We start from the raw sequence: 16,420 nt of genomic DNA on the forward strand, positions 1-16,420 counted from the left end.
TTGTTAAAAAGCAAGCCCACCCTATGGGCTTTGTTTTCTTAAATATTGCTTCCGAGCATACACATTTAGGTACAGCTTGTAAGAGTGCAACCTTTAACTTACAGTTAAAGTTGGAGAACCTTAAGAACTGATAGGCAAATAATCGCTTGAGTTCGTAAGACAGAGAACAAAACGGGAGAAGGAATGAATACCCTTTATTATTCCAAATAAAGTTCACAGAATACTTCACCTTGGAGTTTTACAATAAAGCCTCCACTGGGGCTTGAACTCAGGAAACTGAGAAATTAAACTTAACTAATCTAATAAGATATAGCCGAAGCTATCAAGATTCTAACAGAGTTGGCCCCTTAATACTAACTAACGTCGAAGCTATCAAGGGTTTAAAGAACGGCCGAGCGTAATAATAGCTTAAGAGAGAGAGTAGCCTAAAAAGGGCGAACGCGCGCTAGTCAGAATCTCTGGCTCTCTCACGAAGTCAGTAGAACTTCACAGTTAAATACTTCTTCTCATTTGCATTCAAACGCGATTCTGAAAATACGTTCTGTAAGCGGTAAGCTGAAATTGAGGACGATAGAAAAGAAACTTTTAACTAAAAATTAATTGTTAGGAAAATTAACATAAACCTTATAAGCTTCTTATTAGGGTTAAGATATAAATTGCTCTGCACTCTAGTGAAGACGTATGCTGTAAAATATAAAGTCTAGCTTTTTATTTAAGTGTTTCGTCAACTATTTGTATATTTGTTATGCTTTCGTTGGTAAAAAAAAAAAAAAAAAAAAAAAAAAAAAAAAAAAACATTTTTATACCTTTGCAGCGCAAAATTTATAGAAATGCACCGAAACGAATTTAATAGTAACTTCGACCATTTTTTCATGCTCGCTACCTATTAAATTCAGTATTTTGAGAATAAATTTAGTGTAGCTACAAACAAAATATTATGGTGTTGGTGAATAATAGCATTATCTTGGGTAAAGCAACAGTCATTATTGTTTCAAACTCATGAAAATACAATGAGTATATGAGTGGTTGGAGATACTGAAGCAACACGAATCAGAGCAGGTTGTATAAATTTTCAGAGCTAGTTTTGATGGTTTGAATGAAACCTTCTTTTTCAGCTGTAGGAATGAAAATTACGAAGGAGAATCTTTGGTAGCAGAATTTAGTACCTGCACAGCCTGGACCGGGCCTCAGAATGTGTAGCGCCGGCCCTAGACAAGACGTGGGAACTCGGGATTCAGATCAGGCTTAACCATGAAGGGAAACTAGTCGTGTAATAAATAACTAATGATACTAAATATGTCTAACTAATTATAACTAAGTGTTATAAATAATTAAATTAACATAATTCAGACTTAATTTATCCAGGCTGTAGAAGTAAGACAAAATTTATCGGAACAACATATTTTTAGTCACCTGTCTCATGATGCATCGTCAGTATTATATGTTGATGCTAGCTGATTTTTATGATGATATCTGCGAATATAATAGTTTTAAAATATCGCACACCAGAACAAAATTTTCCAATTTATGGAGTCTGTCTAAAAGAGATAATAAATAAAACTGGTATAAGAGAAGTTTCTCACTGCAATGATAATGCCTCAATTATCACTCAACTTGCGGGCGGGAAAATCTGTAATATGTTTCTAAACCTAGAAAATATCGTTGCTAATAGTGGAGGAAAATGACAGACAGGTTGTCGAGAGCAAAAAACTTTAAATGGTAGTTCAGCGGGAATCCTCAAAGCAGGCTTTTACAGCACTTAAAAAATAGGATATTGTAAGTGAACAAGAAATTACGTCTATCTATAGAATTATAGAGAATGTACTATCACAAAACCAAAACAAATTAAATAGTAACTTAAATTGAAAGAAATGCTTTATAAAGCAAACGAATAAACAGTGAACACTCGTTTGGTATATTTGAATTTTTTACAGTCATATAAATGCTTCTTTATTTTATAAACCACAATATCACGCTTTTAATTTTATAATTTTGCATGTCATCTTACTAGATTTAAGCTAATTACCTAATATCTGGAATCGCCGAAGTTCCAAAGACTCCAGATCCCAGACTTTGTACTATATTTAGTTTTAACAATCACATACTAATTTGAAAGGAATTGAACTTACAAATCTTAGGAAATTTCCTTAGAACCTACAACTCTCTTATCCATAACTTTCTCGAACAGTTTAATAACGTTTACTTAGTAAATAAGTGAGATCTTAAGATCTCACTTATCTTTTTTTCTCTGTCAGTCGCAATATTTTCAAGAATAGAGATTAGCCTCCATTAGTCTGATAATTAACAGCACTAGAAACAGTGTTTTAACGCATTTGGATCAGTGGATCTGTTACGGGCAAAGTAATGAAACTCCGGCATTCTATAGAATACCTAGGCATTGTATGTAATGCCAAAGGTTTTATACTTTCCCTAGGCATTCTATAGAATAATAAATGCTCTTTAGTCAAAGCATGAAGAAAGGTTATGATAAGGCTATTATTTAAAATACGTTCATTCCTCAAAAATACAAATGTTATTTTGGAAAATAAATGAAAAAGTGCCATTAAAAACTGCTACTAAAAATATGTAAAAAAATAGTAAGGTGATCTTGATACAACATAATAAATCTGTATTTTTTATCTGGCTGAGACTGGGAATCAGTAAGATCTACTTGACAACGGAAATCATGTTCAGAAACTGTCATAAGTTTTACAAACAATGCCCTTTTTAATACCTTTTTTTTTTCTGGCAAGCCTCACAAAGGTGGTTGTACAGTTCGATATCATTACTTGTGACGTTTTTGCATTTGGTTGAAAGTTCTGTCACACCGTCCGTATGCAGTACTCAAATGAGTTTTCATGAAGTACGGGAAATAACTCAGCGTCCGTGACGCAATACACTGTATAGTACTGACTCTTTCTTTAACAGGATTAAATGGATATACCTTTGTTTTCCACAAACATCACAAACTAGCGATTCAGCGGCTAGTAGCCCCGTAGTTCCTTCTTAGTAGCCATTTCGGCTTTTTTACATCATTTATTAACTTCTGGTAAGTAGTTTCGGTTCTTCGAAACGAATCGGAAATGTATTTCATACCTTCCCGGTTTGTCATTTGCCATTCAATAGAATGCCTGGGAAATGTGTGAAATATGAATCGTTTCATAAATTGCCGGCTAGTTTTAGGCATTATATACAATGCGTAGGCATTCAATAGGATGCCAGATTTCAAACTTTGCCGGTAACAAATCTAAATAAATATATCTGTTTCACTAAGTAATGCGTCTGAAGAAGCGCTGTGGTGAAGATATTTTTTTTCTTCACCATAAATATGAGGTTTCTACTTTAGCTCCAGTTTGAAAAAAAAAAATGCATCAAACAGGAGTCTCCTTCAGCCAATTAAATAAGAATAGCCAGAAGAGAAACACGCTTCCAATAAATCATAAAAGTGAAGCAACCAACTGCGTTAGGCGTAGATTTCTAGCATAGACACTCTATCGATTTTGAGAGTGAACAAAGTCGCTTTTCATCAGAAGCAAAGAAATCTGCAACTGAAAAGATACTAAGTTGATATATACTGGGTTTTTACTGCACTGTGGCAGTACTTCCCAGTAACAGCAGAGATTTCCCGAAGGACCTGGCTTTGTGGAGAACTCAGGTGGTACCTTTGGCAGGAGGTCATTAGGAGGAAGCTAGAAGAGAAAAGAGAAGAAAGTGCTGAACTGGTCGCCCTCTGATGGCGATGGAAGTTAAGATAAGTAGTGGAAAAGATGAAAACGCTTCTTAAAAGTGCATGTAGAAACTGTAGGCGCTTGGGTGGCGCCAACTCTCGTCAGTCGTGGAAAGTGATCCCAAAGTCGAGATTTAGGGTTAGCTGGGGGTTGGGGCCATCTGGTGCTGATTCCTGGAACTGATCTTGAAATTGAGATTTAGTGTTAACTGTGGGTATAGCGTGTCGCCATTTGGTGCTGGTTACTGTAGCCGCTTGGATGGCGCCAACTCTTGTCAGTCGTGGAAAGTGAGCCCAAAGTCGAGATTTAAGGTTAGCTGGGGGTTGGGGCCATCTGGTGCTAGTTTCTGGAACTGATCTTGAAATTGAGATTTAGTGTTAACTGTGGGTATAGTGTGTCGCCATTTGGTGCTGGTTACTGGAGCTGAACTATTTTGCTTCTGCAAAGTTGATTATCATCATGGCTGCCTGAAATTCAAGTTTTAACTTGTCTGCTGGCGTTTTTGCTGCCTGTATCTTTCCGATAATGGAGATAGTAGTTTCTAAAAACTTCGTGATGTTCTCATCTTGAAGCCAGGCCATTGCTTCTTAGATGTCGTCCGGTGAAGGTGGAATCTTATTTTGAAATTTCTAGCTGTAGGAAATCTTCGGAAGATTTTGCTTTTCTGGATTATTATCATTTTTCGTCATTTCAGGGAAGTTGACATTACTAAGTTCAGGAGGTTTTGGTTGGGGTCTTTGAGTTTTCTTTTCGAATCGTCGTCGATATTCGCTACATCCATGATAGCTATTTTCATGTTCTGAATTGCAAAAAATGCACTTGAGTTTTTCGTCCTTTTTTAGCTGAAATTGGTTACTGCGATGGTTTTTGCCGCATTTGCAGCACCTTTCAGGGCGTTTACGGTAAGATTGAGAATGTCCTCACTCTTGACATCGATAACATTGTATCGGTCTTTAAACAGATGAAAACTTTTCAATGGTGACGTTGAAGCTGAAAACATTGCTAAGATTATGAATGATTTGGCCTTCTTCGTTTCTTTTTAATTCCGGCAGGAATATGGGAAGTTTAGTGATTTCTCCTTATTTATTTCGGGTAAACTGTTTAACTTTTTGAAAAGGATACTTTCAGCTTTCCAGATCTTGTAAGATAGCTTCTTCCTTTATTGATGATGGAAATCCTTTAAGAATTACACGCCGATTCTTTTCATTCTGTGGTTGAAAAAAATGGAACTTTGCATTTGTTTCAGTAGGATTTGGCGCATGGTTTTGTAGTCTACCATCGTTTTTGTATAGACGAAGATTGACTGAGATCTTAGTACAGATTCGTATTCCTCTTTACAGTTTTGCTTAAAACCTGCGTTCATAACAGTTTAATCAGTATCGTTGTGCGGCAGTACAATTTGTGGAGGTGTTACTTCGTCGATACTTCCTCCTTCAGTATCATCAGTTCGAGTTTGAAGAATCTGGAATCTGTTAAACTGTTCTACTTCCATAGGCTTTCGTTATTCTGTAATTCTTGCAACCTTTTTTGGTCATTTCCACTCATTATTTGTTTTTTCAGTAGCTGGGGGTTCATCTGTTCTGAGTCTTTTCCATCTGTCGTCAACTGGCTAAACTGAGACAGGCTGCGGCTTTGGTATGACTTCCTTTCGCGCTAACATTTTCAGAAAATTATCCGCTCTGTGTATCTTAATCATTTCCAGGACATCGGCAATCTTTTCATCCTGTGTTCATTCTGCAGGGGTCTTAACTTCACTAAAGATTTCCGTGTTGGTAGCAGTTTTCTGCTTTTTAGTCATTTTCTTAGACTTGTCAGGTTTCTCAGTAATAGGACTTTTCAGAAATTCCAATCTCCGTGAACAGTTTGGCATTGACAGCGTGGATATTTCAGAACCAGCGTAATCGCTATAATCCTCTTCATCAGAATTAAGAATCGTAAAGACAGACATGATTCGTGTCTTTCTTTGGAACTGGAAAGACAGTAGCGCCATCTGTTAATAGAAGAACTTTGTTTGCCCTTGAAATCGATAGAGTTTCTCTACTAACAGATGGCGCTACTCTCTCGACTTCCTTAGGGTATAAATATGTTCGTAACTTGATTTTTCAGTTGCGAATTTCTTTGCTCCTGATGAAGAAGGACTTCGTTCGCACTCGAAATCGATAAAGTTTCTATGCTAAAAATCTACACCTAACACAGATTATTGCTTCACTTTTATACAGAAGAAGAGTTTCAGATTCACATCGGTTAGGCATTATAAATGTCTCATTCCAGTAATTTGGAACATTAAGATATCTAGTCCATTAAGTTCAATTAAAAAGTAAATAGTAGTTCTTAGGTAAATTAAGCGTTTAAAAGGTGTCCGTCGAAAACATCGCAGCAAATACATCGCGGAGAAAACGATGTAAGGCAAGCATTTCGTCGTACAAAATTTCTTGGGAGAAAAGAAAGCAAGGAGAAAACGTCGCGGTTCTAAAACATCGTTATTGTAAGCAGAAGAAAAACACGTCAAGTGAAGCATAAAATTAGTAACACAACAACCTTGAATTTGGCAGAGATTTAAGTCAAGATATCAATCGATTTCGAGAGCAAACAGGTACAGGTCCTTCTTGAAGCTCTCTTTGTTCCTGATGAAGAAGCCTTATCCTTTTTTGCCCTCGAAATTGATTGAGATCTTGACTTAAATCTACGTCAAACTCAAGGTTATTGTGTTGCTAATTTTATCGTGATCGAAAATAAAGTGATTAAAAAAACTTCACACATTAGAAACATCATCGTCGAAAATATCGTCGCAAAGTCGCAGACATACGTTCTCATGCTTTACAAATTCGCATGTCTGCATAATGTTTTGTGAGCTCAAGAAAGAATGAGGTATGTTTTATACTCTTATATTTCATATTTTGATATTACTATTAAATTTTTGCTGGAAATAATATAGAAATTTAAGCATTCAAGAACTTTTTAGAATTGCTATGTTTTTTCCTTGCTTTCATTTCTCCCAATATATTTTGTATTACGATGTTTTCTCCTTGCGCTGTTTTCTCCGCAACGTTTTCGCTTTTAACCGTTTAAAACCATCAAATTCCTTCAACGACAATCTAATGAATTTCAAATTACAGGCAATTCCTTTTATTAAGTAAATTTAAAACGTGTTCACACTGAAATGAGTATTTTATCTTTACTTTTATCCTTTTATAAAAAAATGATGTCTTTAAACTAAACAGTTCAGCTTCCAGCTACTCTCTAATTAAATACTTTCCAACGTACGCCACTTGGGGTTTAATTCAGTTTTTCTCTTACAATTAAATTAACTTTTCTTGTACTAGAAATTTTTAAAACATTTTACGCGATGTAAGCCAGGATTTAAATTTATTTATTAAAAATCTGAATTAAACTAATTCGGCATAATGTAATTAGTTAGCTAAGTTAATTATTTTAGCTTAGTAATGTAACCAAGAATAAGAAACTAAAAAAATGTAACAAATATCAGTTTTAGGCGGGTTTGAAATAAGTTACGACTTTAAGGTATTTCCAATCGATTAAGCTTCTAAAATCATTTTCAAAATTTTTTTGGTGCCATATGCATATGCACATAACTTACAATAATTATGTTTCTGTAGTAAGTTAACTCATGTTATATAAGGCGTATTGCAACTCAGCATCTAAATATGAATCAATGATCTTCCGAGGTCTTTGGACAAAACAATAGTAATCCACAATAGTATTGCAAGAGGGTAATTTAATATACAAAATACAAGAACTCAAAGTTTAGATATTCTGTGCATTTTGAATTTTTATTAAATATGTATATGAACTTTAGACGGATAGCCAGCATATAAAAAGAAATAAAATTTGTACTGAAACATATATCATTCAAGGGTGCCACATGTTACTGCTTGACTACAGTTCAGTTTGGCAAGATTTATGGTTGAAAATGAGAAGCGCCCATACCTATACTTGAAGAAACAATTATATATCAAATTAGAACTGCATCTATGGACTGTGTTTCACATAACGATGGTATTCTCAATTCAGCGAATGACGAAGATTGTACTTCGGGATCTAACATACCTCAAACACAGAAGAGACTCATTCATCGGTGCTTGGATGTTACTGTCAGCATATTACAGTAACTGCATATTACCGCTGCATATTTACAATCAGTACCGTTGCATATCACAGTCAGCAAATGAAATTTCCACGCTGATTTTTGTAGACTATGCCACAGAATGAGAATGAGGTCCTTTCAGAATGAGGTCTCTTCAACTGCAAATTTGCTATCTTGCCTATCGATGGTTTTATAAATATCACAATGGGCACTTTATGATGCAGGAGCCACATGCCCTTCAGCTATGCAACAGGACAGGCCAAGAATAAATGTGTGTAGGACACCATCACAAATCCAGACAAACTTGATATAGCCCTAACACACTAGCTAACTATCTAAAATCAGTGGTCTTCAGCTAGGAAGGAATTTCTCCTTGGCCTTCTTAAAATTCCTACCTTCTCCAGAATTCGAATATGGTCCCATTGGTACGAGTGTCAGAGTCACTAACCGCTATATCGTTTGGGGGGTTTCTAGAGCTAGTAATACGTATGCTCTATGTCAGTGTTTTATGTCATATACAATAATACTCATACAAGTGTCAAATGATAAACGATTCATCTTTTAAATAAAGATAGTGAATTTAGATATCGGAAAATACAATATCGTAAATGAATTTTCTTATGGTTTTCTGAAAACTATTTTATTTTCCCCGTTTCACTTCAGTATTTCAGTGTTAAAATAATAAGATATCTGTAAGTAATAAAGTATATTTTATCAAGTACAACATCCTATACTATTAACTTGTAACATAATAAACATTCATTAGTCGGGTGTAAGGCTTCTGGTCAAAGCACTCTGTTAATAGTTAAGAGTTTAATGTCGTACGCTAGTTGGTGATAGTTGAAGAAGGAAGGGACCACAAAGTTGTTCAAGAGTCAACGATATTTATGTCATATTACGTACACTACGATAAAGTTTACTATCACTTTTTTTACCTATTGATTTAACATTAGATATTGTTCAATAAGTTATGCTGAATATTTTATTATTTCTCAAAATCCATAGTTAATCATTTTAATGGTTTTACATTATAGGTACATGGAGATATTGCTAGAAGCCTTGGTCGGCAAGTGGGAATGATGCTTCTGGAGAAAACCTTCCACAGGAAGATCCAATCCAGAAAAATATTTCTTCATCGTGAGAGCTTTGAAACAATACTGAGCAAAGCAGAAGAGCTTTTAAACAAAGTAAGATAACTAAAATTTGTGGAAATATGTTTAAACTGCTGTTTTCAATAATGAAAATTTTGATTCAGCTTTCATGTGTGATTACAGTATTTTAGATATTAATAAGCATTTATAGCCACTTTGAGATTCCAAAGGGGGAAGCGAGCAAAATTTGTTTCCTGTATGATAAAATATATATGTATAAATATGGAAACCCTGAATATGTATGTATAAATATGGAAACCCTGAATATGTATGTATAAATGTGGAAACCCTGAATTCTAAGTTAACTGCAACTAGTTAGATATACGAACACATATTGATGGGCCGAAATCCCTAAACGAGTGAATAAATTGGGGATGTTGATTGCTAATAAGGCGGCACATTAACATTCTAGTCCCACACAGTCATAGATCATAAACATTCTACTTCCCTAGTCATATTCCAATTTAAACTAAACTCAGTGGTGCAACAGTTCTACTGGGCCACGGCCTGCAGTGCCCTTTTTCTGTTTTCTTGACCTTTGGGTCACGGAACCTTTGGGTCTATATGCCTTGGGAAAGTAGTCAGCTTATCGCAGGACCCCTGTGTTTAGACCCCAAGCAAACTTGGGCGTTTCATCAACCCATTTAAGGGATGAAAGGCTGAGTCAACCTTGCCCAGCCCCTGGATCGAACCCCAAACCTGTGAAGTAGCTGCGCGACGCGCTAGCCACTTCGCCACCGTGCGGTCCATATTCTGATTTATGCCGTCGTTAAATAGAATCTTGGCAGACTTGTCAAGGATTGCTGTTCTGTGAATATTCTAATAGTTGTTGATTTGGAAGTATGTATGTTATCATGTACTTTCCCAGGAACTAGATATTTTATAATTTGTAGATACCTCAGCTATCCCGTATGTTTCCAGCGTCCAGTCATATAAAAACACTTGGCGTGATGACTGCACGCTGCGCTGATGCCGCAACTCTATATGGTAACTGCTGTGGGTTACGTTTCTTAAGGTTGCTTGTTACTTACTGCGTATTAGTTTACCGCGCTCGTTAGTGTTTTTCAGCCAGCTTAGATTTAAATTAAATTGTGTCCTCTTCAACTACTAATTACTTGACTTTGACTGTTACTTGAGTCAAACTTGACTTTGACTGTTACTTTAGTTGCATCGCCATATGTGGTGGTTGATACTGTTAGCACAAGAAGTGCATTTATGTTCACATTTCTGGTTTTATGAAACCTTTTCAAGTCTCGGAAGTTGTTTCAGACACAGCGATAATTCGCTTTACGTCTGTTACGTATGTCTGAAACTAGTTTATGCTCCAAAAGTAAGCGAAACTTTATAAGTTGTAAGTGCAGCACTCTTGTGCTTGACTCTTTGAAAGCCAAAACATCCGAGACGACCCTTCATTGAAACGACCACAGCCGTCCAAAACGGCCGAGATAGCGATGCTATTTTCTTCCGTTAAATATGCAGTATCAGGGGCAGTTTTCCCAAATAAATTACATCACTTTATTGAAAAGAGCTTGTTGTAAAACGCTAATGGAAGCTTCTTTTTTAACGAGGAGAAAGGACAGGACGCTAATGGACGGATACGGACATTTCAGTATTTTAAACATACAGGTTGTAAATCTCCTGTTTTCTAAGAATTAATAATAGCAGACAAATGCCATACAAGTGTCAGAAGATAAACGAAAAATGCTAGAACGTGTACTAGAAATAACATTTACTAGATGTTATTTTTAGTCCAAAGTGGCTTTGTCCCTGAAGGACTATTGTTTTCGTTTTGCAATTTTGCGTCGAATCACTCTGAATGCCCGTTTCACTTTTCAGACTCTTGCCACGAAATATTATCTCCCTGTATTAAATTTGAAGAAATTAAATAATGAAGAATCTGCATAAATGTACATATGTTTCTCGCATTATGGTAAAACAACGGTATCCAGAGCCATCCAGTTTTGAATGACGTAATCCTACCGCGAATATTGGCATCTGGAAGCCCGAATTCGATATTTCGAATTTGTTTTATTATCGATTTCATATTTTGTAAAAATTTAACGAACTTTTGATTAACAAACTCGAGGATTTCAAAGCGAGCAATGGCAATGTTGTACAGTAAAAAACATTTTTATCTCCAGCGCGCGAGAGTGTGTATCGGAAATTCTAAAGATATGCTCAATTAAAAATTATTTTGCGATATTTCTCATTAACTGAATTTTATGCTTTAAGTGCGAAGAACAGGATATTTAATAAATAAAGGTAACAGACGAAATGTTAAAAATACGCCCCTTTGGACGTAATTTAAAATCTGAAACCTTTCAGATTTTCTTTTATTTCTTTATTTTTAAAAAGTATTTTTTTTTATGTTATTATATTTTACTAGATGAAATTTTCCAAGACAGCAAATAACACTTATTGAAAGCAATAAACGTACTTCCAGATTTTACCGTAACTAAATTAGCCCCTAGATAAGAATATACTTCGATGATTTCTATCTTACGTATTTTATGCTTAATGATGCCTAGTGAAATCACTCTCATGCTTAATAACAGCAGCCAGATGGCATGACAGGCGTTGGAAGATAAATGAAAGATGTTACGTGCTAGAACGTGGATTAGCGAGAACATTTACTAGATGCTATTTTATTAGTTATTTTTGTGCTATTATTTTAAGTAAATGCAGTATCTTACGACAGCGAGTAACGCTTATTGAAAACAATAAACCTGCTTTTAGATTTTAACAGTAACTAAATTAGTTCCAATTTAAGTATGTACTCCGATAATTTTTGCCTGATGTATTTTATATTCGCCATGAAATTAGTTTAGATGTATATGACAGGTAAACTTTCACACTCAGTGAGAAATGAGTTAATTTAATTCGTTCTAATGGCATTACCTACAGACAGAAGTTCAGACTATTTTCGAAGTAATATTGATAATAATAAAAAATCATTACGCATTTTCTCAAGAAAATTACCGATAGCCCGTCGTAAAATCAAGAAATGCGAGACCAGCAAGTCTAGAAAGTATTTACTGATTCCAGGTCAAAAGGCAGATTAGTAACAGACATAATGCTTTTCCTGTTAACTCGATAAAAGGCGATAATTCGATTTGGAGACAGAAAAGCGCAAATGTGTCTTTTCACAGAAAAGAAAAATCATTCTTCTCTGATCAACATGTCTGTATAGATGAGCGGTTTAAGAACAATCCGACATCTTATCACCTAATCAAGATTTTAAAAATTGAATCAGGTGTTTAAAATTTAACTTTTTTGCTAAGTTTAAATGCATTTTTTCTTTAAAAAAAAAGAGATTTACTATTATTAAGTACCAAGATACACTTTATTTGATATGTATTATAAAACATCATTTTACTATAAATCAAACATAAGTCTATGGAAATATTGTCAAAACTTTTACTCATATTTGCACCGGGTTGGTTTATTTCTGGTCGAAACATTCCGATTTTATCTGGTCTGTGAATTAAAAGGTTGACCTTTTTAACAATATTCGAATTTCAGCTATGTCTTAGTATTACATTCATAACCCTTACGCCCTTACGAGGAGGCTACCTTACGAGAGAAATAATTAAATATCTTTATGATTTAATTTGGTGGTGAACTTGAAGGCTGCTATCTACATAAATATTAGTATGTATTATCCGATAATTAGGTTGCTTAGCTTCAACATTAATGTAAACTACTGCAGTTTAAGCACCTTCTATTGCATAAAGATCAATACCAAGACAGTTCTCTTGTTATCACTCGCAGCTTATGCAATATATTCTCTAAAATTTACCAATATGTTGGATAGATTCCCACCAAAATAATTGTCATATATTTTCATACCACTTACCAAACAATTAACTTCTAGCTAAATCTACGGAACGTTTTGATAAACAGACTTTGAAAATTTCGACGAGAATGAATTCACTATATTCAGAGCAATTCTGTGTTATACATGGTGTCTCAAAACTCTATGGGCAATTCTGGATTGATATGACCCATATTTACACAGGAATGAGGAGTGGAAACGAAGACGTAGCTCTGTACGCCAGAGTTCCAGGTATTAATTTGGGAAACGTGCGACGTTGTATGAACGTGCATCGTGTTACCAACGGAGTTGGCGGACAAGAATTTCGTATATAGATTAGCTAACGTTAATTGACATCTTGACATGTCAGCTGCGAATAATCGTTAACCCTTTGTGGCATAGTGTGTCCGGTCTGGACATACCTAAAAATTTCCTTCTGTACGCATAGAAAAATTGAATGAAAAAGGATTTATAGGTTACTATAGGTTACTCTGAACCTTCTTTATTTATAGAAGATGGCAGCTCAACACAAACCATTCCATATATTTTAGCCATGTTTAGTTTTTTAAGACCCTCATGTTGTGTAATTTGAAGAAAAAGGCTAGAGGGCGCTGTTGCTCGCTTAGTTGTAGAGAATAAAGTTTGTTCATGTTGAAGGCGGCGGCCTAAGAATACGCTCTGTATATAGTAATTAAAATATTGTTAAAAACGTAAAAGTGTTCAGATTAGTAAACCCACTGAACCACCATCATCTGATTTGGAGATGCACAAAATTATTAGATGGTGCATCGGCGTAAGGAATTAAGGCTTTGTGAAGATTTTAAATGTTCGATCCAAGTGTTTCGATTTCAATGGATATTTCATACTCGAGGGACAATAGAATTCCAAATAACGGTAGGGAAATCTTAAATTAATTATTTAGTGATTATTTGTAGTACATTAGTAAGTATTTATTATTACTGTCGTGGGTGTATTTAAATTAAATAAAATGGAAGAGAAGTTAGATAGATTGAAACGTAAACGTTCCACATTGAGATCGTCTGTTACTAGGTTAATTAAAGTGATTGAAGATAAATTAAAAATTGAAGGGGAGGAAAATTTGATTAAAGAATTACGAGAATTGTTTGAATTATTAACCGAAAAGAAAAATAATTTAAGAACGCTTGATGATGAAATACAAGAGTTAATTGATGTTAACTTAATTGAAGAAGATTGTAGTATAAGCGAAGAATACAATGACAAATGTATAATTGCTTGTAGTCAAATTAAGCAGTTTCTAGGTGCGGTTACCGCAGTACCGCCAGCGAGGAATCCCCAAAGTTCTGATTTAAACCAGTCTAGTGGTAATGGAATTTTGCATGTAAGTTCCAGTTCTAGTGGGAGTAGTACGCTGAAATTACCAAAATTAATGATTGATAAATTTTGGGGAGACCCCAAAACAATGGAATGAATTTTGGAATAGTTTCGAAAATTCGATACATAAAAACGAAACGCTTTCAAAAATACAAAAATTTGTATACTTAAAAACAATCTTAACGGGACAAGCTTCGAATGTTGTGTCAGGCTTTGAGTTAACAGAAAGTAATTATGCTAGTTGTGTAGCATTACTAAAGGACAGATATGGTCGAAACGACCTGATCATTAATTCATTCATGAATAAAATTCTCAATTTAGAAGCTGTTAAAAATTCTGCTAACGTAAAGGCTTTACGTAAATTATATGACGAATTAGAAGTTTCGATTCGTAATTTGGAAACTTTAGAAGTAACTTCTGGCTCATATGGACATTTATTAATTCCAATATTATTAAAATTAATTCCGGACGATTTAGTTTTGGAATTTAATCGGCAAAGACGATCGAAAGATAAAGTTGAAGTTTCGGAATTAACACAATTTATTAAAACGGAAATAGAATGCAGGGAAGTTTCAAATCTAGTATTAAGCGGAAGGAAAAATCCTGTGCCTCCGCGAGTCGATCAATCAAAATATGAAACTAGAAAATATGTAAAAAATACACCCACGGCTGCATTTCATACTGCAGTTAACCGAAAATGCATCTTTTGTGATAATTTGCACGAGTCATTTAAATGCGAAGTGAATGTTTCTGATAAATTAAAGAAACTAAGATCCGAAAACCGCTGCTTTTCTTGTTTTAAAAAATTTCATACATCAGAAACGTGCAGAAATAAAACTAAATGTAATAAATGTGGCGGTATGTATCACAATGAATCGATTTGTACTAATAAATCCCTTGTAAACAAAAAGTTGGAACAAGGTTATTCCAAAAATGAAACTGAATCTCTGACTTTGAATTCTGAGGAAAGAAATAAAGTTCAAAACTTAAAATTGATTGCTTCTGTTCCTCAAGGTGATAATAATAATGACTGTAATGCCAGGGAAATATTATTACAAACTTGTACAGTTTATGCTTGTACTAAGTATAAATCAAAATTAACTAGATTAATTCTTGATCAAGGCAATCACAGATCCTTTATAACGAAAAAATTGGCCGACCATTTAAAACTTACTCCAATCCGTTATGAAAGACTTTCTGTTTATTCATTTGGTGCGACGAAGGCAATGAATCATTCGTATTCGGTCGTTGAAATCGAAATTCAGAATTGGAAACAAAATAATAAAATAAAAATTGAATGTTTGATCTCGGATGTTATTTCCTCGGCGTCCATCAGTGTGCCTAGTAAACAAATTGCAGACTTCATGGAGCATATGGGGTTGCAGATCGCCGATTGCGCAAGAAAAAATAACATAGATGTTGAGATATTAATTGGAGGGGATGAATTCTGGAATGTAGTTTATTCTGAAAGAATTAAAATATCTGAAGGGTTGCACGCAGTCAATTCTGTGTTTGGTTGGGTTGCCGCAGGAATCGAGAAAAATAAAACAAACAAAAATTGTTCTGAAAATTTAGCGGTAATGACAAACACTGTTGTGTTGAAAGATTTAAAAGGTTTTTGGGAATTAGAACATATGGGAATTAATGATTCTGATGATTATTCCGATATTGATTGCGAAATAGTAGACCAGTTTGAAAGAAATTTGCAGTTTAAAAACGGAAGATATGAGGCAAATTTAATCCTGAAATACAGTCCGAATAATCTAGGAAATAATTTTGAGGTAGCTAAGAAACGATTCGCAAACCTTCACAATAAACTAAGTAAAACTCCGGAGATTTTTCGGGAATATAAAAATATAATTGAGAACCAGATATTAGAAGGAATTGTGGAGGAATGTCCAAATAATGATACAAATTTGGGATATTTTATGCCGCACCGAGCAGTGATACGACCTAGTGAAACTACTAAGGTAAGAATTGTGTACGATGCTAGCTCAAGGACAGAGGACAGGAATTCGTTAAATGACTGCCTTGAATCGGGACCTAATCTAAATCCAAATATACTAGACATTATGTTAAATTTTCGTAAGTTTAAGATAGCGTTTTGTGGAGACGTTGAAAAAGCCTTTTTGATGATAGGAATTGCTGAAGGTGATAGAAAATTTCTAAAATTTCTTTGGTTTAATGAAAATAATGACTCCTTTAAGATTATGCAAATGTGTCTCGTAGCTTTCGGTTTGACTATATCTCCTTTCATTTTGGCCGCCAC

The 16,420-nt window shown here is 34.7% G+C and overlaps 1 protein-coding gene across 4 annotated transcripts in view; it reads left to right on the top strand.

The window, feature by feature from the left end:
- The window catches only part of Stacl (SH3 and cysteine-rich domain-containing protein), a 512,710-nt gene that overhangs the window by 334,697 nt on the left and 161,593 nt on the right, over positions 1–16,420 (top strand). For all 4 annotated transcript variants that reach the window (XM_085814079.1, XM_085814081.1, XM_085814082.1 and 1 more), the window contains exon 4: positions 8,868–9,020. In XM_085814079.1, the coding sequence (XP_085670205.1) occupies positions 8,868–9,020 (153 nt within the window). The remainder of the gene's footprint in view (positions 1–8,867; positions 9,021–16,420) is intronic.

Source organism: Stegodyphus dumicola, chromosome 3 (assembly GCF_044657685.1).
Source record: "Stegodyphus dumicola isolate Sdum_Otavi_A_Nest chromosome 3, ASM4465768v1".
In the NCBI taxonomy this organism is placed as follows: Eukaryota; Metazoa; Arthropoda; class Arachnida; order Araneae; family Eresidae; genus Stegodyphus; species Stegodyphus dumicola.